The sequence below is a fragment of the Oxyura jamaicensis genome, chromosome 5 (assembly GCF_011077185.1).
Source record: "Oxyura jamaicensis isolate SHBP4307 breed ruddy duck chromosome 5, BPBGC_Ojam_1.0, whole genome shotgun sequence".
In the NCBI taxonomy this organism is placed as follows: Eukaryota; Metazoa; Chordata; class Aves; order Anseriformes; family Anatidae; genus Oxyura; species Oxyura jamaicensis.
Window position 1 is genome coordinate 39,301,972 of NC_048897.1, and position 26,452 is coordinate 39,328,423.

Here is a 26,452-nt window from a genome sequence, read left to right on the forward strand (position 1 = left end):
CTCTGAAGATCTGCAGAAGTTTCAAATCAGCCAAGTTCAGGTAGAACAAAATAATACATTTACTGGCAGTACAGGCAATGTTCTAACTGGCAAATTTTTGTCACTGTAGTTTGGCAAGTCATGGCTGCAGCACAGGTGCTCCAAATGCCCACCATGGGACTGAGGGACTTTGGTGTGCTGGGGGTCTGCCCAGCTTTTGGGACGGCTTTTGGGGGCTCCTACAGCTGCATGGGGAGAGGGCAGGTGCTGTTAACAGTGGAAGCGACAAGTGTTTTGGTTAAATCCATCCCAAGGACTGCAGAGGTTTGTGTTTGCTGTAAATTCTGAAAAATGCTAGTTTCCACCCAGTTTGGACCAAAACCACATTAAAAATAAATAAATAAATAAATCTAATGATCTCTCATTTTTTGGCTGGCTCTGCTTACTACCTGTACACATAGCTCTACATGCAACAGGATCCCTACCCTGGACAGAGGTCAAAGGCATATAGTAACATATAGAATACCAAGCCCAAGAGCTGAGACAGAGGCAAGCACATTTGACTCAAACCAAGCAATCTTGTTATATGCTGTTGAAAGTTAATCCATAACTCATTCAGTGTGAGAGCAATGGGGTCAGATGATTTAAGTTTTATATTTTTTTAAACAAGATTGACTTTGTTAGCTGAAAATAAAAAGCTACTGAGAATATTAAAATATTAAACAAGATTTTGAATGCTGTCTATCAACTTAATTACCTAATGGAAAAGGCAGCAAGAAAACTATTTTATTTTTACACTAATAAAAAGACACCAACCGGTGGGATAACAATCTGACAAAACGGCATCTACTCACAAAGCTATCTGCTTAAAAAATAAAGAAGTTTTTACTCATGAAGCCAGATTGTCAAGCTCAAGAGATTTTCTTCCTCTCACATGCAGTGCTCTGTGTAGAGCGGCCACATATTTTCCACCCAAAGTGTGTTCTCCAGGGACAAGGGAAAGAGAAGGAAAGGAATGGGAAGAGAATAGGATAAAAATCAATCTCCTGTGAAGTACACCAGTCACTAAGAACTGCACATGTCAAAGATTATTCCCGTCTCTAATTTCTTGGATCAGTATGAGACCACTGTGGAGTACTGATTAACTCACATCTGTGTTCTGTCAGTTATGTTTTTTTGCAATATTCCTTCTCAACGTACAGCTGCTTTTGACTGCTTTCAGAAGGTGCAGCCTGGACTACTGCTGCAAACCAAAGTGGCAAATCCTACATTTCAGAAATCAGCCTATAACCAGCTGATGCAAACATCTGCATGCCCTCAACAGCTACAGAACTGGTATGAGCATATCTCATTAAACCAAGATGCTTATCACATCAGCATTATAGGATTAAACACACACAGTCCTAGCTCAGTTCATTTTCCTAGCTGAAGAAGCGTCTTCGCCTTGCTTGACTTCACTGAGTGCCTTGTGTTAGAGAGAATTAAATCTGGATAGTGTTGAGGTTATGGACTGAATTAAATCCAGCCAACTTTAATTCAAATTCTCATTTCTTAATAGGAACCTGAGGAAGAATTGTAAGCTTTAAGTAGAGTTTCTACCCTATGAGCTGGGAAAATTACTGAAAATACTGGATACTGACAGAAAAAAAAAAGCTGACATTTAATACCAGGCAACAGAAGTGTATGAAATGAATCTGAGTACTGACTGAATAAAAGCTTACTAAACTTAAGAATTAAGACCAAGTATATGGTAGAAAGCTCTTAAATATAATATCCCTCATCTTTGTAACAGCCATGACTTGAACCTAACAGATCCCCATATTTCTGCAGCCTTGCTGTGGCTTAGCCATCCCGTGGAAAAGGTTCTTGCAGCTCTTAAGCAGGCTTTCCAGCATTGAAGTTTGAGACTAAAAGAACTGGGAATCCCTAAATCGCTGATTGCTGAAAACCAGAGGATTTATCAGGTGAAAGCAGACTCCGTACTTGCCCATTTGTTACATGCTCCTTTTAGCCTGACTTGTGGGCTGGGTTTCTCTTACCATCAGTATTTACAGCAAGAAACTAGAGCTGTGAGATGGCAGCTGCTGTGGGCAGCATCCCCAGCTGTTTTTTTTTGGCTGTCCCCAAAGGGACACAGGGACTTGGCTGGAGAGCCCATCCCTACAGCTTTTCCCTTGGTTTGTTCCAGCACCACCCAGCACGAGCTGCATGCAGCTAGCCAGTCTAAATGGCCTAAATGCAGCCCTGCTCTCAGCTGTGGGGCCATTGCAATTAGGTGTCTTCAGAGCACAAATACAAATGGGTGAAGCAGATGACTGGGATTCCCCCAAAGGGGCAACCCCCAAGAGGTGCCTGCTGAGGCCATCTAACAACAAATGTGTGGAGACTTAAACTAATCTTGTTCTCGGCAGAAACTGCATGGGGAACTGACTCCCAATTGCTCTGTCTGGACAACTTTGGAACAATAACCTGTGTTTGCTCATCTGACTGATTACAAACCCCTGGTCCCTGCTGTCAAGACCCACATCCGTCTGCTCGCTTCACACCAGCCCTTTGCCAAGAACCCCTCCAGTTGCCTTTGCCCTGCCTCATGAGGGTAGACATGAAGGGTAGCTGTGATCATCCTTATCGCCAGGGCTGACTGTGCACAGGGCATCAACATGAGTGCACAAGAGGAAAATCAAGGCGAAATGCTGAGAATTTAAGCGAGCCTAAAGTCTAACCTCTTCTGTTTTTTCCTCCCCCCATACAACCTCTTCTGTTTTTTCCAACTCCCCATACAACAACAAAACGCCCTTTTGGCAGGTAAAAGGGGCAATGCAAACGTGCAAGGACACCGCTTTTGCCCACCACCCTCTCGAGGAGCAACGACAGGGTTACACTCGCTCTTTACAAGTGGGGACTGTGAGGGGGACTGTGGCACCCCCAGCCCCCTCAGCCACTCCTTTAGCCTCCCCAGCCCCCCTAATTCCCTCAGCCCCCCAAATCCCCTCAGCCCCCTCAGGCCCCCAGGGCCGAGCAGCCGAGCCGCTGTGCCGGGGCCCGCCTGCCATCTAGCGGCTGCTCGGCGCCATGACTTCAGCAGGGCTGTGGTGAGGCCTGCGTGCTAAGCAGCCGGCTGGCCTGGAGCTGGCACCCTGAGACGGGCAAAGAGAGACTTGAGAGGCAAGAGACACGAGCTCTGAGGCTTTCACACACACACCATCACCAGGTCATTAAGCACCAGGGAGAGATGGGCACGGGGGTATCGTTCCTTCTGCCCGTCGCTTTTCCTGTTACCCATGAAAAATAAAGTGTGGCAGATTTGCCCTCTAGGAGCTATGCAATGAAATTCAGCTCAGAAGGCATTCAAATAGTGTCTCAATGTCTTTTTAAGTGCCTATTTCTCTCCGGAGAGAAAATACAAAGATCCATTAAAGTGGATGCTGGTTCTTATTTCAGAGTTAAATTGAGCATCAAGTGCCTTGATATTGTCTTTATGTTGTGTTTCCTCTTTCTCTAACTAATAAGCCCCTACATAATCACAGCTTCTGTAAGCCTCTATTCAGACAGGTCTGCAAAAAGCAAAATGGTCTCTGCTTATCAGAGGCCACAAAACCCTTGCTCACACTTTTACAGCAAACATGAGATCTTCAGCACAAGATGCCAAAACTTGTGGAGGAGAGAAAAGCAGAAAAGCATTGCCAGTGTCGGTGCTTCCTTCTGTAGAAGAGAATTCTGTACATATCATCTAGATGTTTTCATCTAAAAAGTCACTGCACTCCACAATTTGAGTTCTGAATTTTATTGTAAGTGTTTAAGTGAGATACAAGATTCCTGACTTAATTTCTAAGCCAATGGAAATAATCAAGGAGCTTATCTGGCATCACATCTATACAACTTCAGAAGACACCAAAAATATTTAATTACTACCCAGCTTTAAGAGAAATGTCCTTACCTGGTTTGAAGGATACTGGCTGTGTCCTACAGGACACTGGTGTAGGCAGGCCTTCCATCTGGCCATTCAAGTTGTCCTTGGGCTCTGTGTAACAGATAAAAAGCAGGAGTCACTTACTAAGTAAAATACCTGGAAATGGCACAGACATGTTGATGGTAACTTAACAAGCATATCAAAGCTCCTAGCTGCAATAGCCTGAAACATCTTTAATGCTACGGGTCGCTTTGGTATGGCTAAACAGCCACCAGGCATCACAGCCAGGCTTCTGGCTTCATTCAACCATGATGAGAACCACACAGAGACAGAGTAACAACTCATGCTTTATTATTGCAATACTGCCTAGAGAAGTGGGACAGCACAGCGGGGTGCTAACTATAGCCAGAGGTAAAGGACTTTGAGATACAAGAAGCAGACATCAGAGGATAGCAAGCCTCTTCCTTTCTTATTGCCATACTTCATTTTCCTCTTGCAAGAAGAAGGCAGGACTCCACAAGTACAACCACTGCTCATGCAGCACCACTGCTCCGGCTTAGGTTTTGAGCATGGAACAGAAATGTGCCTCTGTGAGGCCACTGTGTGAAATGAACACCCAAGCTGATCACCATAATCAGCTTATCCCTCAATTTATCAACTGCTGCAATGTGCTATGCAATTTATAATGTGACAGCAAAGTGAATTTGTTTACTTAAAACTCAGTGCTGGCTAGGGAAAATGTACTGTCAGATTTGCCAGGATGGATAAAGCCAATGGATAAAGCAGAGAGACCTGTTTACTTCTCACAGCAAGAGCATGCTTTCGATTTTGAAGGTTTCTTTCCAGAACCTGAGGAAAGTTTTTGAACAATCATGGCATTTTCCTGCATAGTGCACAAAACCTTATGCCTGAATTCACCAGATAAAGACAGGATCTTTTAAGGTTTTAATTGAGCAAGCTGACTGCCTGTCCCACAGCCACCAACCATGCAGTCAGCAAAAGTCCCAGTGATTTCAGATGACAATTGACTTGACACCCAAACGGGCCCAGGCCTGCAGGACTTGGCCCATCTTCTGCTCAATGCTTGTAAGGCAGCAAGCACGCAGGAGCTGCAGCTGGCAGGTCTAGTTGGGTTTGTGGTACAGGCTGACTAACGAGAGCTGCCAGGGATTGGCAGGCTCCACTTGTCAGGCTGTCACTTGAATCCAGTCTCCCCCAGTGCTCTAAGGTATTTAATCAATTTTTTAAAATGAGTGTTTACTTTTCACAGTGACTCCTGTGAAGAGTTATGCTGAGAGGGAGAACATGTAGTCCTAGCAATTACTAGGTCACAGAAAGATATTTTTTTTCTTGAACTCTCTCTCTCCCTCCCACCTACCTCCTCCACTTTGGCCATTTGCTACAGCAAAGCACATCCACCGTCCCTGCTTACCTGTGTGTTGGCCCTGTTGGGAAATGATGCCATAAATCAAGAGCCTGACTTGCTATTCAGAGCATATAGAAAGGTTATAAACATAAGTATGCTAAAGAGCAGGAATGTTTATTTACAACATTACTTGTCCCAGCAGGGAACCGCTGTGTCACAGTTGGTCCTTCTTACACCTTAACCCAGCTCTGGTGACTGGAATTCATTGCAAAATGAGTTTTGGTTTCATCCCTCGCATGTGAGGAAGTTTTGCTTAAATGCAGGAATAAAAAACAGCTTTTGCTGACAAAAAGTAGACAAACCCTTCTCAGGCAGACCAGCGCCTTACAAGTGACAGTTTTTCCTTTTTTTTTTTTTTTTTTAATAATAAGGCATTGCGAGAAAATGGAAAATGCAAATATTTTATTAATTGCAAGCAGAGAGCTGCCCCTGGCTGTTGGTGACAACCAGGCTTTTGTGTACAGAAAAGTGCAGGGGTAATGATGGTACCATTTTCTAATTAAACAGCTTCTGATAAACATTACTCAATGTTTATTTGGTGCTGTCATTGATCATACTTTAAATAGAAGAAAACAATGTGAAATTTCTTCTCACTAAACACTGTCTTGGTTTTTATGCTCTAAATTTCAGGTCTTTTTTATTTTATGTTATTTTTTTGGTTGAGATTTAGTTGGGACTGAACATTGAGATTTTCTTGTTTCTTTTGAAATGTACGATGACATATTTTCCAGTTAGCATTTATTATTTAGGAAACTCATACTTTATTCCTTTAATGAAGAAGACAAAGCTCCATGTATGTTTCCCTGCTGCTCTTTGCTGCTTGAAGGCTCCAGCAGCAGTCAAACAGCAGTGGGAATCGTGCTTCACTGCCCGCCCTGACGGGCCTGCTTCCTGGGGAGTGCCTGCATATTTGAAACGTACCAAGGAACGAACGCCAAGAGGTGAGCTGAGCACGGCCTGCACAGCGCTGGGCTGGACCTCTGCACACCTCTGCGTATCAGCTCTGCTGCCACCCTAGTGAGCAGCTATGGAAAAGGCACAGGAAACTGTTTTTCTGTTTATAAAGCAGACATAATGACACTTTCCTCTCTCTGTTATTCCTGTGAGAAATGTTGAGGTTTTTACAAGTTCTTTTGAAATTCTACTTAAACTTCTTCATATACTTATATATACATACACTTATACAGTCAGTACCTATTTAGCTGATGTCAGTATTTTATCACAGAATCACGGAATGGTTTGGCTTGGAGGGAACCTTAATGATTGTCCAGTTCCAACTCCCCTGCCATGGGCAGGGACGCCTCCCACTACCAGGTTGCCCACGGCCCCATCCAGCCTGGCCTTGAGCACCTCCAGGGATGGGGCATCCACAGCTTCTCTGGGCAGCCTGTGCCAGTGCCTCACCACCCTCTCAGTGAAGATTTTCTTCCTAATATTTAATCTAAAACTGTCCTCTTTCAGTTTAAACCCATTCCCCCTTGTCCTATCACTACACCTCCTGACAGAGTCCCTCTCCAGCTTTCTTAACCCCCCTTTAGGTACTGGAAGGCCGCAGTAAGGTCTCCCCAGAGCCTTCTCCTTTCCAGGACTGACTAACTCCAAATCCCTCAGTCTGTCTTCACAGGAGAGGTGCTCCAGCCCCTTTTGTTCTTGTCATATTAGCTAAAAGCTAGGTCACATTATTTGTGCACACACGTCTATGATTGAACGATCTGCTAGAAGATGAACTTTGGAAAACTTCTATGAAGAAAGGCACATATTTTCCAGCCGTGATGTAAGGATAAACTTTATTTGCAGTTGGAATTCAAGAGATTTTAAGAACCTAGGTAAACAAAGAAAAAAAAAAGAAGTATTTCAGCAAATTTAATTCTCACATTTATTTTAACTTGCCAAGAAAACCATGCTGTGAGGTCATCTGAGAACTGAGAGGATCTGACTTCATTTGAGCTGGCTTAGAAACAACTCTTCAAAAAACACTCTGAAATGGCTGGAAAATGGATTGACAGTGCCAGTCTCCTTCCACCTTGCACCTTATAGCACCTTATTACCAATGCTGGTACAGAAATCTAATAGTTATATTCCTGTCAGTACTAAAATTGCTTATAATTTTGTAGGTATTTCCACAAGGAAAGGAAAATAAAGTCCACTGCTGTAAGAGCATTCACACTACCAAGCAGGCCGATATAATCACATGAGCAATAACAGGACACCATACCTCTAACCAAACTAGGGGTACCCAAAGTCTTTGTGTACTTTGCAGTGCTCTTTCTCCTTATTGAACCTAGGATTTGGGGCTGTGTTCTGTAACTGCAGCCGTCACCTAGAGAAATTTGGCAGTTTGTACCATCTTAAGTTGGTTGCTCTGGAAACAGGCCTCAATTTCTTCTAGCTTAACAGCAAGAGCTATTGAACTCCAAGACAAACAACTCTAACAACCCTGTTCGCTCGCTTTCAGAGGCCAATGAACTTGTCTCAGGAGTCATGGATTATTATTTTTCCTCTTTCGTCTCCATTCTGTGAGGCCAGCCCCATGAGGAGCTTTTGATTGACTTGAGGAAACACTGGAGCCCTTAAGTACCTTTCACAAAAGGAATCTGGAACAGGAAATCTCACATGGGCCAGAAAAATATCAAACAATTGCCATAGCATCAGAAGGGGAAAGGGAGGGAAGATATCTATAGAGGGTTACAAAATCAGCACCATTTCCTAAAGCAGAAAGTCCTTTTGTCTGTCATGTCCCTCCTGCTTCAATCCTATGACCTCTGACACCATCCTCTTTTCTGCAAAGACCACTGGCTGGATATTACTTAAACATTGCTTGCTATGTTACCTGGCTTGCTGCTTAACTCACAGTCTTCTGAACAACTTCCTTCACCAAGCCACTCATCAGACAACGTGGAATTACTCTGTCCCCCAAAGGCACCCTGCTAGCACAGGACAAAGCAGTGGGTATTTTAACACCCAGGAAAGCACAGTGTTTATTACCAGATTTTCCTCCTGGGATCAGACAGCATGAGGTCATGATCATCAAATCATCATGAGTGTGCTTTCCTTCCTCCTTTCCTCATTATGGATGTGAACACAGGCTTATGAGGGTTGAGCAAGGGCAGGAACTTGCTCTGCATCAGCTTCCTAATTGCTATTTCCTCCATGTGCACCCTTTCCCTGTGGCGAGTGTGGAGAATGTGAGGTACCCGTCCCTTCACCGGCAAGGTGCAAATTACCTGCCATATGCCTCATGGCAAGAGGTGCGCCTGGGCTGCCGGCATATGCTAAGGCAGCTCTCCAATTTCTCCTCTGCTAACTTGCTGTTTCATTAACACGCCGGGGAAGAGAGAAAGAAAAGGCTACAAATTTCAGGAAACTTTACTGTCCAAAGTATGAGAACATGTCCAAACTATCACTTCAGCAGATGTCCTAAACTACAGGGACTCTTCCTTCTTTTGACAGGCAGATGATATACCAGGAGCTCTGTGGCAAGGATGAGGTTGAGTGGCCTCTCACTCACAAAATAAAAATGTAGGCTCAGAAGCTAGAAGGCTTTCAGTTTTCTGTTATGTATTACTGGTAGCTCTGTATTAGCTTGGCCACTACCAACACTTTGCTGAACTCGTGCCTTGATTAATTTATTAGGTAGTTGCTCTTACAGCCTAAACAGACCTAATTAGTCTATTAATTAATGAGTATTTTAGCAGACATAAGCTGCCACAAAACACGAGATTACTTGTTGGATGCCTTGGTATAACTGCTGTGCCAGTAGAGCATTACAGAAGTAATTCATTACTACACATTTCATTAAATACTGAAATTACCCATATGCACTTGATGTAAAACTGTTCATGTCTAATTTGCATCAGTGAAACACATGCAAATAATCAGATCTGGATAAAAACCTGCTCCCCTGCCCTCTTCTCCTCCAGCAGTAACCTAGTCCACACTGGAGGAGGACCGTTAAGCAGTACTATTTTCCAGTTACTGTTTAATAATTTGCTTAAATTATCTAAAGCAAGCATAAGGTTCCTCCTATAGATAGAAGAATCCATGTATGCTGGTAAGAGGACAAGGGAAGGCAGGCAGGCAGAAGAGAGCTCGCAGAGTGCTAGACAAGTATTCTTTTTAAGACATGGATATTTTTAGGGTCCAAGCATGGCTTGAGCTCCCATGGGGGTGCTGTATCAGTAGATTAAGCACAGAGAACACGTGCTGAGCGTGTCAGGGCTGTGGGAGAAAACCAGCACCATAGTGCACCATAGGCAAGCATGAAGAAGGTGAGGAGGAGGGCAGAGGTGTTGCGCTCCATCCTAGGGAGACTTAGCAAGACAGTGGGCTGAGGGCCAGACGGAGGGGTGGGTGTGTGAACTAGGTTGTTAAGCACAAGGAAACAGGAGCAGCTGAAAAAACTTCACAGCAATGATAGAGAAGAACTAATACTCTCATTATCCTCCAGTTTAGTTCCTCCTGTCATCATGTGGAATTATAAATTGCCAAACTGTTCTACCTCATGCAGATTTTTAGACAAGGGAGGGGATGCAGAACTCTAGTGTCAGGACTGGGCCTTGATTTTGTCTGATGAATCGCAAGCAATAATGTATCACAAGATACATAAAAGGTCCACCTGCTCTTCAGTCCTTCAGGGATGCAAAAAGCAATCAAAGTTTTCTCTCCATAGCTTAAAGATATGATTAAAATGGTACAGAAAAAAAATAAAAGGAATGTGACAGGGCATGCTTGCCTTTGCTAGGTTTCAATTTTTCAGCTCTCCTTGCAAGAAGCTTTATTTAAATTTGTAGTTTCTCAGATGTCAGAGACTGCAAAGATGTTTTGTCTTCTCACATGGGTAAGGATAAAGATCCTTACAACTTCTCCCCTCCCCACCCAAAACCACCCCAAAGAACATCAGATGAACAGTGTATTGCAAGAAAAGCTTCATACAAAATTGATAAGCTCTGTACACTCATGATTGTATTGTCACATCTCTGCTTCAGGAATGCAAGGCAGCATGTGAGAGAAAAGCCACTGCCAGAGATGGAGAGCAGAAGAGTCAATTATTCATAAAGAGCAAAGAGCTCGCTACTCTCCCAGAACCAGCAAGTGGTTTGTGAGGACACTTAACTCCATAGGTAATTTTTTTAACTCCATAGATAAAAAACATTGACTAGTTGAGTCAGTTGGCGCCTCCTAGCAGGGCAGTCACACTTAATCAATACAAGACAAACACTTTGCTCAATCTAGAGATGGCAGGTGAAGGTTTTCTGGGCTCCCACCAATATAGATGTCACTGCCGTGTCTTCCCTTCTGGATGCTTCTCCCCTGAATTTCCTCTCCTCAACTGCTAAATGCAAAGGGAAAGCTATGAGAAATTTAGAAGTTTCACAGAATGGAAAGCAGACACAGACTTTGGGTTTTATACCAAATATAGTTTAACAAGAATTCAAAATAAATTTTTCTGACGTAGTTAAAAACAAAAACATTTTTAAAAAGTATTTGCCCAGGTCAGGCTAAAATGATTCAGAAGCACGATAATCAGGAAACAGTCTTCATAAGTGACATTTCACATCATCATCTTTTCCAATAGAACAAAGGTCATGATTCAAACATGTTTACAAATACAGACTTAACTCCAGATACTAATTAATAACGTGCTGAGTAGCAACACTCATTCCTGAAAAGTCTGCCTGGATTGCATACCTCTCAAGATCAGTTCTAGACTATTGCCACCTTGACTTTTTTTTTCCCAACATTCTTAAACATTAACAAAGGAGTAATGGAATTATAAACAGCGGGTAACAGAACTGAGAAATAGTATAAGAGGGGAAAGGAAAGTGGGACAGATTCCCATAACTACAATTCTAGCCTTACTGGTAACAATGCCTGTATTTACTGCCTTTCTCACTGAAATGACTGCAGTAAAAGCCAAATCTGCCATTACCACCAGCTCAGATTGTCTCCTGCATAAAGCCTACCTTCCCCTTTAATAACATTAAAATTCAAATCAAGTTACATTAGAGTATGTCCACAGCAAGTTTTACCTAGTACTTCCACCTGCCTTATAAAAAGCAATGAACAGAACTATCTCAAAACTAATTACATTCTATTAATATGGACAGTAAGAAAAAGGACATCAGAAAATAAGACTGAAGACAGGATTCAAGAGTTAACTAATCACATATGAACAGTGCCCTTTAGATTAACATTATTCTGTGTGCCTGCGCAACCAAGACACAGGAATCATCCCTTGATACTACGTGATTTCTAGCTGAGCTCCTGCATAAGAACTGTCAGCTTTGACAAGTCTAGTCCTTGATTCCATCACAGCAAGAGATCTTGCTTAGTTATCTAATTTTTTTTGATTTATTCTTCTTGGCTTGTTGTTTTGACACGGTACCCAGAGCAGATTCTGAATTGCCCGCTGAGGTCTGAGGCAGGAGTAGTTTTCCAGACTGTGTTGGGTACTTGGTTTTCATAAAGACTTTGAACAGTGGCTGGGACAGCATATGTTTCAGCTGTTTCTTCATTCCCTTCAGCATCTTTTGCTTCTGGCTTTCTTCTTGCTCACTAGCTTTTCTTCCTTGGGAACAAAAATCAAAGATACCGCATGTTACAACAACAGAAGAACTTGCACTGGCCTGTTTCATCAGCCTTTAGCATCTGCCCCTACTGCTACAAATTTCTCTCCAACAAAACCGCTCAACTCCAAGGTAGTTTTCCAGTTATCTGTGACATTTCTAGATCACTTGAGGTTGTCCGCAAGACAAACAAGTAAGGATAAATAGAACAAAAGAATAAAGAGTAGCTCCATCCCAGGTACCATTCTGTTAAATCATTCACTTGACTCTCAACCCAGAGCATTCTCTCAGGAACAAAAAGAAAAGGAATCCAGAAGACAATATATTAACTGAGGGTTTCCAGCTCTGGCAGAAACTTCTCTGTAAGTGGCTACCTTATGCGAGCCTCATTTCAGCACCTGTTAAGCGGGAAGCCCTTTATTCCTTATACATAAAAAAAACCACAATGAGATGGCCAGATTTAATAGCATAGAAGGAAGGGAACAAAAGAGACCTGAGATAGTTAACATGATCAGAAGCCTGATCTGGAGGGAATAAATGAAATCAAGGCTATCTGTAATGTAAATTGAAAGGACATTACTACATCCTTTGTAACAAAGAAGCATTTTATTTATGGGAAGTATGACTAAGACTTTCATTTGTTTCCAACAAGCTATGGAAGAATTTGAGACTGAATAACTGCATGAGTCTGGCAAGATTCTGGGTGGCAATTACAAAGCGCTTCACTGGAGCCACAACTAACTTGCATTAGTTGTACTGTTTTGAAACTTATCTCAAAGCACAGAATACTCAGATTATGTCAAAACAGACAGGGTGCTAATTATCTGAGAGCACTGCTGAACTGTTTGGAGAGATCTGATTAGTCTTTGCTTTGGAAGTAGGAGAAAACAAGCTAGCCTATGGACAAAAGAAAGGGGAAAAATATATCTGAACATTCAGGCATCTGTATATTAAGCAGCTACCAGGATAGAGGCAGCTTAAGCTGAAGTGACCCAGGCAGCAACTCCATTCAGTACGCCTTCTGGACTGGTAGGAAATTATACCTTCAGCTCCTAAAACTGGAACACAGTGTGGCATTTAACAGTCCATCTAAGCTGTGCAAAGTGGCATTCAACTAATAGGCACCTGGAGCTGCAGAGCCCTACACATTCCCTCAGGCACAGCCTGCAGAATATTTAATCTTAAAGTACAAGAAAATATTATAGTTTTAACACACCACCTGAAACCTCAACAACTTGCATATCACTATTCGACACTTAGCCCACACAATTCAACCCACATAAGGCTCATGTAATTTTTGGTATTTGCCAGCATTTCCTGGGTGTTCCTCCTCAGCACTGCCTGGCTCCTGTCCTGCTGCTTGACTACAGGGGGATGGGAGAAATAAGCAGGAGTAAATAAATAGCTTTTTCTTTGGCACAGAGGGGAAGAGACTCCCACAGGACATACTGGACTGTTAGAATACCTTTAAAAGGTTCCACAAGTTAAACTATCCTATATTGCATGGACTTGTCTGTGTCTTGCCACAACTGTCACAACTCACTCCCTCACTGCAGCACTACTACACAACCATCCTGAAAACACTAGCAATGCCATGTATTAACGCTGGTTAACTTCCTCTTTGGCCCTGCAAGATTGAAGAGTTCCTCTGCCATGGTGGCACTCCTTTTGGTCCAGTGCTATAGGGCCAACTGAGCATAGCCATAATAAGCATTACTACTTGCCCATAAAGAGGTCATCATCGAGATCAACTTCAAGAGCCTCCGCAGCTTGCTGGAGCCAAGAATCATGTTGCTTTGCTCGACTGTTGAAAAATTCTGCCTTCTCAATCTGCCGTGCCAAATTCATCCGCTCCTGCAACAAAAGTGCATTTCAGACATTTCAATCAGGTTTAAATGTGGGGCACTCCAGCAGAATCAGTGTTTGAATACATGCATTACAATGCAACCAAGGTATCAGCCTTGCAGAGAGACAGATGCATTTGTTCTCTACTGCTGTCCCAGCAGACAGCCTATGTAATACAGACACGTCATTTATCAAAACATTTTCCTTCTTCAGATATCCATGATTGGATTTGACTCCTAAAATATCTCAACTTCTAAACATCACTGAACGTTAGCACCTCATTCTTTAAAGGAATTGTTATAAACACTTCAGAGACATCAGGGACAGATCACCAATCATTTCTGAAGTATAGCTGGATCTTAAAAGTTACCAGTTTCAGCAATAGGGGACAGCCACTAACTTCATGCTAATCTGAAGAACCAAGTTCCCGCAGGCCACACACACATTTTCAAAAATGCACCTGACTTTGTTTAGGCACAGGACAAAATGTCCATCCTTCTTCCCAGCTGCTCATATGTGGAATGAAGATGTCCAGCAAACCTAACCTAACCTGACCTGCAGCCTTCCAGCTGGGCCAAGCTGTCTTAAATAGCTAATTGGTTACAGAAAGAATATCTGCACTGACAGTAAACAATAAATCAAGCTAGCAACAACTTCTGCTGTGTGGAATGTGCCTGCGGTTGCACAAAAACTGTGTGCAGGACTCCCTTACGAGCCCAAATGAATAGCTGGGTACTGCACAGTTACAGCACCACCCAAAACTGCCAAGATAATTAAAACAGAAAAAATAATAAATTAAACTTGTAATTGACTAATAAAACAAGTCAGTCACATCTCCTTAGATCATTACAAGAAATTCTAAATAGCTTTTCCATCTTTGTAAAATTTGAGTCCTTTTTTGGTCTCTTCTCTACCATGGTTTGCCAATTGTATTCAAGTGTGAAATTCCTTCTGATTTTTTACAACTTGAATAAAGTCAGGCAGAACCAGGGAATAGAGTGCAAAAGGGACTGACAAAGAACTAGCAGCACTACGAGTCCCAACTACAAGGGCTTTGTGATTAAGCCCGGGACAAAGTGTAAATGACATCTGACCATGTGAAGGGCCTAGGAGGCTAGAATTCTGTAATTACAATTAGAAAGACACCTTACCTGGGGAAAGAAGCACTATTACGGAGAGAAGAGAGTGAGATGGTAGCAGAAAAATTTAAGTGCGGGAACAATATTTACCTGGCCATTAATTGACAGAACATGATAACTGCCAAGAGCTGCTCATGAAGAAATGCCAAAGGGACCTCTGCAGGAGCACTCTCAAAACAAGTTATTTTTTCAGAAAGCAGAAGCATTTCTTTCTGAAATGTATTGTTTTGTAAATCCTAACCACTGTACATCTTGGGAGTTACTGAGTGTCTGAATTCTCAGCTAAAAGAGGGAGCACACCTGGTTCTGACTGGGATCAGTGGCAGCCAAAGACCACTGAAGATCCTGTTCTAGTCCATTCCTAACAGAGACTTTAAACAACTTAACATCCCAGCTTCCCAGCCACCAAGCATACACACCTCCCTGTACCAGTTTTGGGAATCTAGTCATGAGAAGCTCTATGCAATGACAGGCAAGAAAAATGTAAGTAGTGTTTATGTCTGCATACTTTTCTTGGGCCAGTTACTGAGGAGAAACCACAAATACTGGTTTAAAAAGATAAAGTGTGATTTTTCAAATCCAGGTCCTGAAGAGTAAATGTCATCTAAAACCTGGAAATAATGCGATGGGCAATGTAGTAATGTAAGCAAGCAAGCAACAACTCAGGCTGCAAAGAGATTCATGTTTCTTTACCTTGATAGAAGTCATATACTTGGTTTCAACTGGGAAAAATGGCAGCTCTTCACTCTTCTCCAAGGTTTTATATATCTTCCTAAAATTGATCAAGTCATCAGGGCCAATCAACAATAAGCTAAGGCCTTCATTGGCAGCTCGGGCTGTTCTGCCGCTTCTGTGTATGTACAACTCAGAAGTTCGAGGGACCTGCAAAAAGTCAGACAAATGATGAAGCTGGCCACGGAAGCTTAGCAGCAACTTGTCATTCTTTGGCCAAGAGATTACCACGTAGTACCAGGCCTTATGATAAATTGCTTTTTATATGCACATGGCACATTGCATGTAACACAGCTGAAGGTAAGGGTGAAAGATGTTGCCTTGGGACACTTTTTGTTCCCTGGCCTAGTATTTTTTAACAGATTATGCCAGGAAGTCTTCTCCTAACTTGTGACCCTCTGACATTTCATTTAGAAAGCAGGAAAAAATTGTATTCATGTATGTGTCCTCAAAGAAGAATTACAAGGGCGAGTCATGTGACACGTTTGGGTTTCAAAGTTAAGCAAAAAGCAAAGAGAATCGTATCTGTTATGTCATTTCTTGTACATAATCACACACTTACAATGACAATCATTGTATCAGCTGTACAAAGCACTACAGGACAGTTTAATCAAAGATGATTAAACCCCTATACTCTTAACACAGGACTGAGAATCAGAGCTTTATAGTCTTTAGGTTGCTAGTAGAAGAAACTTAATTCAAACCGAAATAGTAAAAGCAAAAGCATCAAAGATATTTAACCTGGTAGTGGATGACATGCTGCACGTTGGGAATATCAAGACCACGAGCTGCAACATCTGTTGTCAGGAGGACACAGCTGAGAAAGTGATAATATTTAATGAACATAAAATTGAAGAGTAAACCATCTGCCAAGGAATGTAAAATACATAACCCTGAATTCTACCACAGCAATTTAAGGAATAAATTTGTACTATATCACCTGCTAGAAATACGCTATTTGTTTGCCCTTACAGAAAATGATACCCAATATTATCTCACAGGCAGTCTTGAAACAGAAACTCTTACAATAAAAGAAATAACATAAATGTTACCTTCAGCAGGTTAACTCTGTTTCTAATGATGAAATTCCCTACCTTGCTGTATCCTGTTTTCCTAAGCTTTTATTCTCAGGAATTCACAGGAAATAGCATAAATCACTATTCAATAACCAAATCCAACCCCTTGGCAGGGGGCTAAAAGGTCTCCCTCAGTACATTTCTCAGCACTCTGCCCAGGCTGGGTTTAAAAATATCATTACTTTGGTACAACAATAGCATTAACGACACAGTTCATCTTTTGGCAGGAGAGAAAGGCTATTACACATTCCACCAGTCAAGAAAATCACATTATTATTAACATTATAGATTTAATTAACACTTTTGGTGGCTGAAGTGTCTTCTACCAAGTCATACTCAAATAATTTCTTTATATAAATTAAAAACTAGAAATATAAGGTGGTTATTCTGTTCTGATAATTAGTATTTCCCCTCACCCCTAGAAATGAAGTACTACTTAGAAAAGTTATTCTTTCATATAAAAGACTGTTAGAGAGACAGAAATCTGCCTAGGGTATGGAGCAATTTGTTCTTAAAAAAAAAAAAAAAAAAAAAAACAACCTCCCAGCAGCTGAAGAGAGTTATTTGTAGGTAGCATGAATTTGTTAAGATTTTATGGCATCTGACTGCATACCCTATGGCTACAAGGTTCAAAGCAGAAATAAACAGAAAATTCCATGGCGTGCATTCTGCAGGAGGCTGTTAATAGATGGCCTCGTAGATTGCTTCTTGCCTTGAAAATCTGCAGACTTTAAAAGTGCTTGGCCTGGCCTATGCCAAGGCTATTGATCCTACATTTTGCCAATGCATGCTGCAGATCTATCATGACAATACAATCTGTTTCCACTGCCCAAGCCTATTAATTTGGTACACATTCCAGCACAATCAGACAGCATGTAGTACTTTGCACTGTGAGGTTTCTTGTTTACTGAAGTGTTGAGAACACACACCTGCCTCCCAAAGGCCATTCCAAAACCAGAATGAAACAATCATTTTTAAAATGACACAATAGGCATGGCTGGGTAAATCTGCCTGCCCATTGCTGCTGAAAGGCACAACTGCCCCTTCTCTCACATTGCTCTATGATACTTTGACCCTCTGGAAGCTAATTCACCCAAGAAAACCCACAAAAACCTAGCCCTGCAAAAAATTATTTAGTTCTTGATAGCTTGGTGAGAGGAAAAAACTTACAGAAGCTGTAAAGCTAAGGTAGAGGGTCAGAGTGAATGTGCAGGATGGTTATAAAAGCATACAGATGAGAACAGGGTAAATCACAACTCCTTCAGCAATAAGGACCTGCTGGATCCCTGAGTAATTCAGACTCCAAGGGACCTCAGGAGGTCTCCAGCCCAATCTTGTGTTAAAGTTGGGTGAGCTACATGGCTATAGGACCAGGTTGTTCAGGTCTTTATCTAATCAAGCCCTTAAAGCTCCTTAGAATGAACAGTCTCCTCCAATGCCTGTCTGTTCTTACAGAGAGAGCTCTTTCTTGCACCCAGTCTAAAGCTCTCTCATTTCAATTTGTGCCTGTGGTCTCTCATCCTCCCACCATGCACCACTGTGAAAAGCCTAGCTGTCTCCTTGATTACCTGAAGACACTGGATGGCTGCCATTAGGTCCAGGCTAAACCTCCTCTTTCCTAGGTGAGACAAACCCAGTGTCCCCAGCCTCCCTTCATGGAGGAAGTGCTTTTCAGCCATCCTGGTGACCCTTCACTAAACTCACTCCAGCTGAATGCCTCAACCACCCTATGGACCCCATCCTTCATTGTCAGTAACTTTGGCTCAGGAACCAGGGACCTGCATCCCCAGCCAACTCTCCAAACCTTCTCCTCTTCTAACAGGGCTGTTTCCTCTCTCCCCCTCCCACCCCCATCCTTTACTTGATTTATTTTTTTCCTCTATGAGAAAGCAGAACAATCAACTTACCTCTCTCGCTCAGCAAACCTTTCCAGGTTTTTTAACCTTTGCTTCTGGTGCATGTTGGCATGCAAAGGAAGAGGATCGCAACTTAAGATCGAGAGGAGAGAACTGAGGCGCTTTATACAGTCTATGCTGTTTGCAAAGACCATGGTTCTCCCTGGATACTGGAGAAGAAAGTAATAGAGATAATAGTCCTTCTCGTTTGTATCACAGTGGATTCTGGTCTCTGTCAGAGTTTCAACAGTAGCCTCTTTCCTTGTTAAGTCTATCACTTTTGGTTTGCCCTTTATTCCTACTTTTTCCATTAACATTTCTAGTTTGGTCTTCTTGTCCATTTTCTTAGCATTCTTTTTCTGTAAAACTCTTGTGGGAGTCTGGTGGACTAATGTCAGGGTGGCAGAAAAAACAAAAGTCTGTCGTTTAGGGTTATACTGTGAATCATTCAAGAGTTCCAGCAACTGAGACAGCTCTAAGAAATGACCTCTTTCAACCATTCGGTCTGCTTCATCAATCACGAGGCACCTGTCAAATAGAATACTTACGGTATAGAGTTGTGTAGATAAATACAAATCTGATATACTTCAAAAGAATCTTTCCTGATAAACACATAAGAAAAGATCTGTATGCGAAACTCAAAAGAACAATAGATATGCCAGGGTAGCTACAATAGCCTTCCACATTTCTTTCTGAAAAAATGGGTTTCTAAAAGAAAAATAAGTTTTTTGTTACTGATTTTAACATTTCCCTCTTTCCACACAACCACTATGCCCTTCAATAAAACACTCTGGCAATAAACTAAGTTTATCTTACATAGCTTAAATTCCTTAATCAGTTAGTAAATGCAATCACTATATGCAGTGACACCCATTACAGCATTCAGCGGTTAGTCTAAAAGCACCTTTACCTGAGCTGCCGAAGATTGGAGAGATGTGGGTGCTTTGCTTTCACTAGTTCCCACAGACGGCCTGGGGTTGCAATTACAATTTCTGGCTTTCGATTCAGTACACGTTCTTGCTTCTGTGCCGCCATGCCTCCAACTAGAATTGCAGTCTTAATACCTAGAAGATATAAATTATAGCCTTTGTTGAATTTATCAGTGAGTATCTTTACATACATCCACTCAGAGAAGTGAGTTAAAAGAGTCTATACCACAACTAGCATCAAGCTTCTCAGCCAGATTTGTGGGCTTTTATACAACACTGTCAACATTAACACAATGCTGTCAACTTTGCAGAGAAATTCTTGTTAAAGGAAGATGTCAAAAATAAAGCAGTCCTTCTCCTAGTGCATATAATATCCTTTTAGTGTACCTGTCTTCCAAAAGCGGCAATAATCATGTATGTCCTTCACAGCCATCAGCTTTTTGTATTACCTGTACTGCAGAAACTCCTGTTTTGTCAATTATATCTGTACGAGCAAGCAAGTTCCTGTTAGGAATAACCAGCAGGTCCCTCTAAGAATAAGAAAGGCCTGTCTTGCTCATTTGCTATAGAACAATTTTAACAAGGATGTTAGTGCCTAATTTATGATTCTCTAGACTGCAGAGTGGCACAGAAACCCTAAGCTAGTTTTAAGCAATTCGCTCAGGTACTAGAAATTTGGCTCTGGAAGCACAGACCCACACATGGCTTAGTTCACCCTACTTCAGAAGATACACCAGCACACGTGAGGAACTCAATGCTACTGTGCAAATACTGTGCACAGTTTTGTGTTAAGACAAAGCTAGCCGACATCAAAACATATTTTCTCCTGCTACAGCAACTGCACATCACTTGGGCAGCAGATTTGTATATACAAATAGCACCACTCCTGTCAGGACTGTACTGACATGAATTGATTATTTTAGGCTAGGAGTTAAAATTAGCCTTGTAATCAGCTGCAGACTGATGAGCACAGCAGGGTATGTAGACACCAAAGGAAGATGCTCTTAAACGGTTCACTGCACTTCATACCCTACGGTTTATGTTGTAAATAAACAATTGCTGCAGTTTGAGAAGGGGGGAGTTACTTCCCTATTCTCCCCATACTCTTTAGTAGTTTCACATCCTCGCTCACTCCCTTAACAGATGTGCTGACCCCTGTTTGGGTGAGAAAGGAGCAGGATGAAATTCCTTTCAGCAACATACTACCCAGCAATACGTCACCGTGCTTGACTGCTGTTGCAGGTAAGTCAAACAATGTAGCAAAGCCTTCTACCCTTAAAATTTGTTTGTTTAAATATATACACATATATATACAAACTGTGGCTTTGTATCTAGTATTGATTCTGTGTTTCTAAAGCCCAGGTCAATAGCTATTTGTACAAATAAACATTTTAAAGCAAAGTATCCCACATTATTTACTTCCACCTGCACCTAAAGAGATGAGAAGAATTTTGATGCTCTTCCCAAAGAGTCCTAACCCTTCAAAAACCACCCAATTTTATGTTGTGAAAACTGTGGCACACATTCTGGCTCAACACCTCTGCCAAGCCCCATACCCAGTGTTATCTGGGACACGGACCTGGGGGTCTACATACCTGTAAACTTTGTGACTGCATCGATGTGGTGTTTCACTTGCACAGCTAATTCTCTTGTGGGAGTAAGGACCAGTCCTAGAAGAGGTCGCACTTTATGGAGGCCAACAGCATGTCCCTTGTCACTAGAATCAAATTCAGCATTTTCCAGCACCTTCACACAGCCTGTTGCAAATGATGCACCATCTTCATCTCCGCTATCTTCAATCTGCTGATGGGTTAGTTTTTCTGCTTCATTCTCATTTTCCCATCTTGTTTCATCATGATGCTGATGGGATTCTTTAGAAACGCTGTCATTTCTGCTCATTGAGCTGTTTGATTTTTGCCATTCCAGCACAGAGTGAATCATAGGAATTGCAAATGCAAGCGTTTTGCCACTTCCTAAGAAACAAACAAACAGAGTTAATACAGACTGAAAAGACATGCAAGTTATTTGAAAAGATGAGAAAAGCAGCAGCCAATCACACACTGTTCTTAAATACACAGTTGTATCCCACAAAAACTGTTGATTTTTAGAAGACCAGAAACTTGCAACAATAGCATCTCGTCTCCTGTTCCCTTCATACATCTTCTTGAGGTCACCAATACCATATTTCCTGGGGAATAGGTATTTTTTTTTCTAGCAGGTCAGGCAGATTCATTTGTTCTGAAAGTAGTTTTAAAAAGCTGCAGTTGCAGCCAAGATCTTTTTAAAGAACTGTATGCCCGTAAGGAGAATACCATGCCCTAATTGACAGTTCTGATCAATGTTCTCCAAATAAAGGAATAACAAATGAGGCCAAGGACAAACTGGAAAGTACTTGGAAGATTCACTTCCATCTTCAATTCGTAGTAGTTTACCACTTTTTGAAAAATTGTATTTTGACATACTCCAACCTCTAATTTCCTGATCCATCACAAACTCAGTTTTTTATAGTCAAAACACATATATCTGATTTAAACAGATAAGGCATTCAACAGAGAAGGGAATTGTCAAAGAAAAAGAAGTGCTCCCCTAGCTATAATTTCTGGGGTTCACTGCACCAAACTGTGAGTCACATCCCTGACACATACTCCCTTCCAAACTATCTGCCACTAACAGAGATGTTAGGAGAATCCTGATAGCACAGCAACCTCAGCTAAGGTTCTCATAAATGTCAGTTCATTAGTTATAAAAACAAACAAACAAACAAACAAACAAAAAAACAAAAACAAAAACAAAAACAAACAAACAAACAAAAAAAACACACACACACAGGGCACCATACACTATTACACCACTCCTGCAGCAGGCCACTGCTGGGAAATAGTCCTCTGGAAATCTCATCTCAATTCTTTGAGCAGTATTTGTCTGTATTACAAGCCCATGGTGGTCTGCCAAAGTCAGCAGCACAATATTTTGTCTACTTAGAGGAGAGTCTTAGTATTAGTACCATTAGCCTGACATCATGCTGATCTTGAATCAAATACAACGCGATCTGCCTGGTGCAAATGTCAGCACTGCACCCAGCCAGATTATGGCAGTAAAACTCAGAAATAATCTGCAGACACCACATTCATTCAAATATTGAATAATCACCTCACAGGCCATGTTATCTTTACAACACACAGATCACATAACATATAGCCTGATCTGCAACACCAGAACAGTGCATCTCGGTGCCCCTAGATCCTACAGCTTAAGCTAATGAATGCCCTTTTAAACAATTTTACATCGTAAGATTTTTGCAGAGATTTCTCAGCTCAAAACCTCACTAGTTCTTCACCACGATTACATGGTTATGAACAGAACTAGTTAGCTTCACTGCAAAAAGCCTTGAAATGTCCTGTGTCTGATCCCCACATGAATCTACCACCATATCAAAATCTTGCTATTCTCTCCTACGGTGCTACCGAAAGGTGAGGAAGAATAGTTCTTTCATCTGCCAGCGCCCTCCCTCAGGCCCAACGCTGAGGGAAGATGCATGATGTGGAAAACAGAATGGGAGTTTCAGATTCTCCCACCTGCAACACTTTCTTAACTCAATTAAGAATTTCTTAACTCAAATAACTTAATTGCTCACATCTCCTCTCAAGCTTCTGCAGGAACACTGAGACCCACTGGGTTCTCTGGAGGGAACCAGGCATTCTCTCATAAAAGAGCAAAACAAATGAGCAAATCAGTCCTATTAGCTCAGGGTTATGCAAAATTAAGACAGCAAGAGCACAACCTGTTACCAACTGTACTTTCCATTCTGCAGCTAGGGAGGGATTTGTTTTCCAGCACTGCCAAAATGGCACCTTTCTGCAGCACAAATACAGCAATTAATTTTTCAGTTCCATTTTCAAAAACACTCCCTGAGGCCTTTCTAATCTTATTAAAGCCTAATAACACCAGCCTGGCTTCTAATTAAAATAAAAATGCAAATGACTGCATATCTTATTAAATTAGTTACTATACCTTCATGCTCAAGAGCAGTAAATGGCTTTACAAGACAAGTAGTGAGATAAGGCAACTGGAACAGATGAGAAGAATGAAAAAGAATCCTTTAAACCAACACAGCTTGCAATTGTGCTTCCTATTTTTAGCTTTTATGGGAAAAACATGTTGTAGCGCCAGCGAAGACAAAACTTCAAAGGTGTTATCAGCAAAAAAGTTAGAGGGAAAGTAATGCTCGGAGACTTCATAGTATTGTTTAGGTAAAATAGAAGCTATAACAGATTTCACTATGGCTAGCAATGCTCAAAGATAAACGGCATTCGCTGGTCACAATCTGGACAAGAGATTGTTCCATTAGCTTCAGCAGTACTATATAATACTTCGAGCACAAGCACTGAGAATAGCCGCAGCTGGTAACAACTTACAGCCCAAGTCCAGATTCAGGGCACTGTCTGGGCCTGTTTTGCTCCAATAATGCTCTGATACGCTGGGCCATACTCACAGTGCTTAACACTCTCCACCTGATCTTTCCTATTGGCTTCTCCAAGCCAGTACCAAATCACATCCAGAGGAGGCTTGGCTCTCTTGCCTTGACACAGGGACATCCATTAGAGGTAGGCAGTTGAAGTATGACCCTGTTTCTTCCCTTAATTCTGCTGTAACGTATCAGAGTTCTTAAAATAAGAGAATTTGAGATGGACCAGAAAACGGCAATTCTGTCAAAAGACAAAACCTCATTGAGACTTAAAACTTATGCACATTTTACTTTGTAGAGCATTAAAATTTAGTAACTGTCAAAATATTCCACCTTTACCAGGAACCATTACTAATATACTGGATACGCAGGATCCACATGCCCTTACCCTACATACAAAAATTATAACAAGTAGCATTTGAAGAGTGGAGATGGAAAGCTGACTGCACGTACTATCAGTTTAACAGGCTCATACCCGTTTCTGCAGCACCAAGAATATCCATGTTATCCCGGATTGCAGAAGGCAAGGCTAGTGCTTGAATAGGTGTTGGAGCACTAAACCCCAGGTAACTCAAGGCGTTCAACACTGGTTTAGGTACAAACAGGTCTTTCCATGCAGACACATCAGCTTTGTGATCAGTTGAGGCAGATAAAACTTCCGTTGACCAATTTTTGAGTTTTTTAGAAGTGGTTACTGTTGGAAGAGCTTCCTGATCTTGAGAGGTCTTTTTTTTATCTACCTTCTTTTTCTTTTTCTTCACAGCACTTTTTGTGCTCAAAGCGCTCTCAACGGTATGCCCACTGCCCTCACAATTTGAGCCTTCAGTTATTTCTTCACATCTTATCTCTTCATCAACTGACACATCAATTTCTGTTGTGTTAGTATCATCACTTGTATCTGCTCTGGTTTTCAAATCTTTGCTTTTCTTTTTCTTTTTGGGAGGGACAAGAGGTTCTTCCTCCTCCTTACTTCCTTCTGAAAGACTCTTAGCCTTCCTCTTCTGCCCATTTACTTTTCCCACTTTGTTAGAATTTACTAGCTTGTAATCTGTAAGTTCCTCCAGGCATACTATATCTCGAAACTGCTCATCAGCAAAGAGATTGGGGTCGATTTCCACAGTTTTCCATTTTCCTATCACTTCAATACCCTTTCTTTTCAGTTTAACGGAAGATGTAAACCTCCTTCCTTTTTTGGCCTTCATTTTTACCTAAAAAGAAACTGGGGAGAGAAAAAAAAATAATTAGGGCGTCATGTCTGAAGAATGAAGATTACATTGACGATGTTAAAAAAAAAAAAAAAGTGAATGCGAGGCGTAATTATTTTACTTTTAAAAATACTGTATTAGAATGAGCGGCCTCCAGCATCGGTACAGAAGGCCAGGCCTGCTTAGCGCTGGCACTGCTGGCACCAGCGCCGCACTCCCGTTTCCACGGGGCATTTGGAGGCCCAAGCAGCGCAGTGCCGCTACCTGCCGAGCCACCGGCACCGGCCGCCCCGCACCCTTTGAAACCGCGGCTCCTGGGCAGGGAACCGTCCCGGCAGTAGGCACACGGGGCAGACGCGGCCCCGCCGCGCGGCCAGGCGCTTCCTCAGGGCCCGGGCCCTGCCCACGACGGGCGCCCGCAGGCCCGTCCCGGCCGCCGTTACCGTCAGAGCCGTTACAGCCGCTACCGTCACTGCCGGAACCCGCCGCGTGCTCTCCCCGCGGGCGCCGCCATTACCCCGTGACGTCACTGCACGGCGCCCTCTGCGCCTTGCCGGGGGGGAGGGGGGGAGATGTGCACATGCGCGCTGGGGCGGCCGGGCCTGGGGCGGGGGAAGCCCAACCTCGTTTCTGTCAGGGGTTGTCGTCGCTCCGCAGCGCGTTAGCGGCTGTGGTGCTGTTCGCTTAATTTCTGCTTGATGAGACGTGCCGATGGAGCTCTTACCCAGGAGGGATAGGAAAATATGTTTACCTTCCTGCCACTGAAACGTTTCCTTCAAAACATAGTCATCATCTCCGTAGATTATTTCAGCACATCATTATGTGCCCAATACGTCTCATTCATGAAATAATGCGTTAAGGGCCTCTTAAATGTCAACTCTGAAGTGAGCACCTAAGGTTGAATGTCATCAGCGTTGCTCTTTCAATAAAAGCCTCGCTATTCATTGTTGTGTGTTACTGTGTCCTTTATTATTCCCTGTTCAGAACGTGGGTGAAGTAGCGTGGTTGGGAGGAAAGCTGCAAACAGCTCCCAAAGCAAGCGTACCGCGGAGGTCACGGCGGTTCTTCCCTCCTCTGTCATCCAGTGCTCCTTGCAGCTTCAGCTTGGTGTAGGAAGAGGACGTCATAAATTGCATACTATGATAATAGAAGATTTTTTTATTTTCTTCCGAAAGACTGGCAGATGCTCTGAACGGATTCTTTGCTGTGAGACGTGGGGAAGAGAGAAAAAATGGGAGACTTCAGCGTAGGCAAGACTAGGGTGGTAGATTATGGTGCAATTACA

At 42.3% G+C, this 26,452-nt stretch overlaps 1 protein-coding gene across 3 annotated transcripts; it reads right to left on the bottom strand.

Moving 5' to 3' along the window:
• Positions 1-10,711: 10,711 nt before the first annotated feature.
• Positions 10,712-25,754, bottom strand: DDX24 (DEAD-box helicase 24). Of its 3 annotated transcripts, XM_035328285.1 has the most exons (10): positions 25,489-25,585; positions 25,289-25,293; positions 24,438-25,181; positions 21,093-21,470; positions 19,479-19,632; positions 18,581-19,096; positions 16,339-16,414; positions 15,559-15,747; positions 13,606-13,735; positions 10,712-11,883 (listed from the first exon to the last, which is right to left on the bottom strand). In XM_035328285.1, exons 3-10 carry the CDS (start codon positions 25,162-25,164, stop codon positions 11,648-11,650), a joined length of 2,406 nt encoding a protein of 801 aa, XP_035184176.1. In that variant the 5' UTR covers positions 25,165-25,181; positions 25,289-25,293; positions 25,489-25,585; the 3' UTR covers positions 10,712-11,647. The 3 variants fall into 3 exon arrangements, with proteins under 3 accessions (XP_035184176.1, XP_035184174.1, XP_035184175.1); XM_035328283.1 differs by lacking the exons at positions 25,289-25,293; positions 25,489-25,585 and adding an exon at positions 25,635-25,754; XM_035328284.1 differs by lacking the exons at positions 25,289-25,293; positions 25,489-25,585 and adding an exon at positions 25,611-25,671.
• Positions 25,755-26,452: the final 698 nt, after the last annotated feature.

Bases quoted from the DNA above. Each gene is read 5' to 3' on its own strand.
- DDX24 (XM_035328283.1), bottom strand. From the start codon at position 25,164: ATGAAGGCCAAAAAAGGAAGGAGGTTTACATCTTCCGTTAAACTGAAA. The intron at 21,471-24,437 runs GTATGAGCCTGT...TTTGTTTCTTAG, and splicing joins TCTTGGTGCTGCAGAAACGG to GAAGTGGCAAAACGCTTGCA. The intron at 15,748-16,338 runs GTTAAATATCTT...GACTTTTTGCAG, and splicing joins AGCATGTCATCCACTACCAG to GTCCCTCGAACTTCTGAGTT.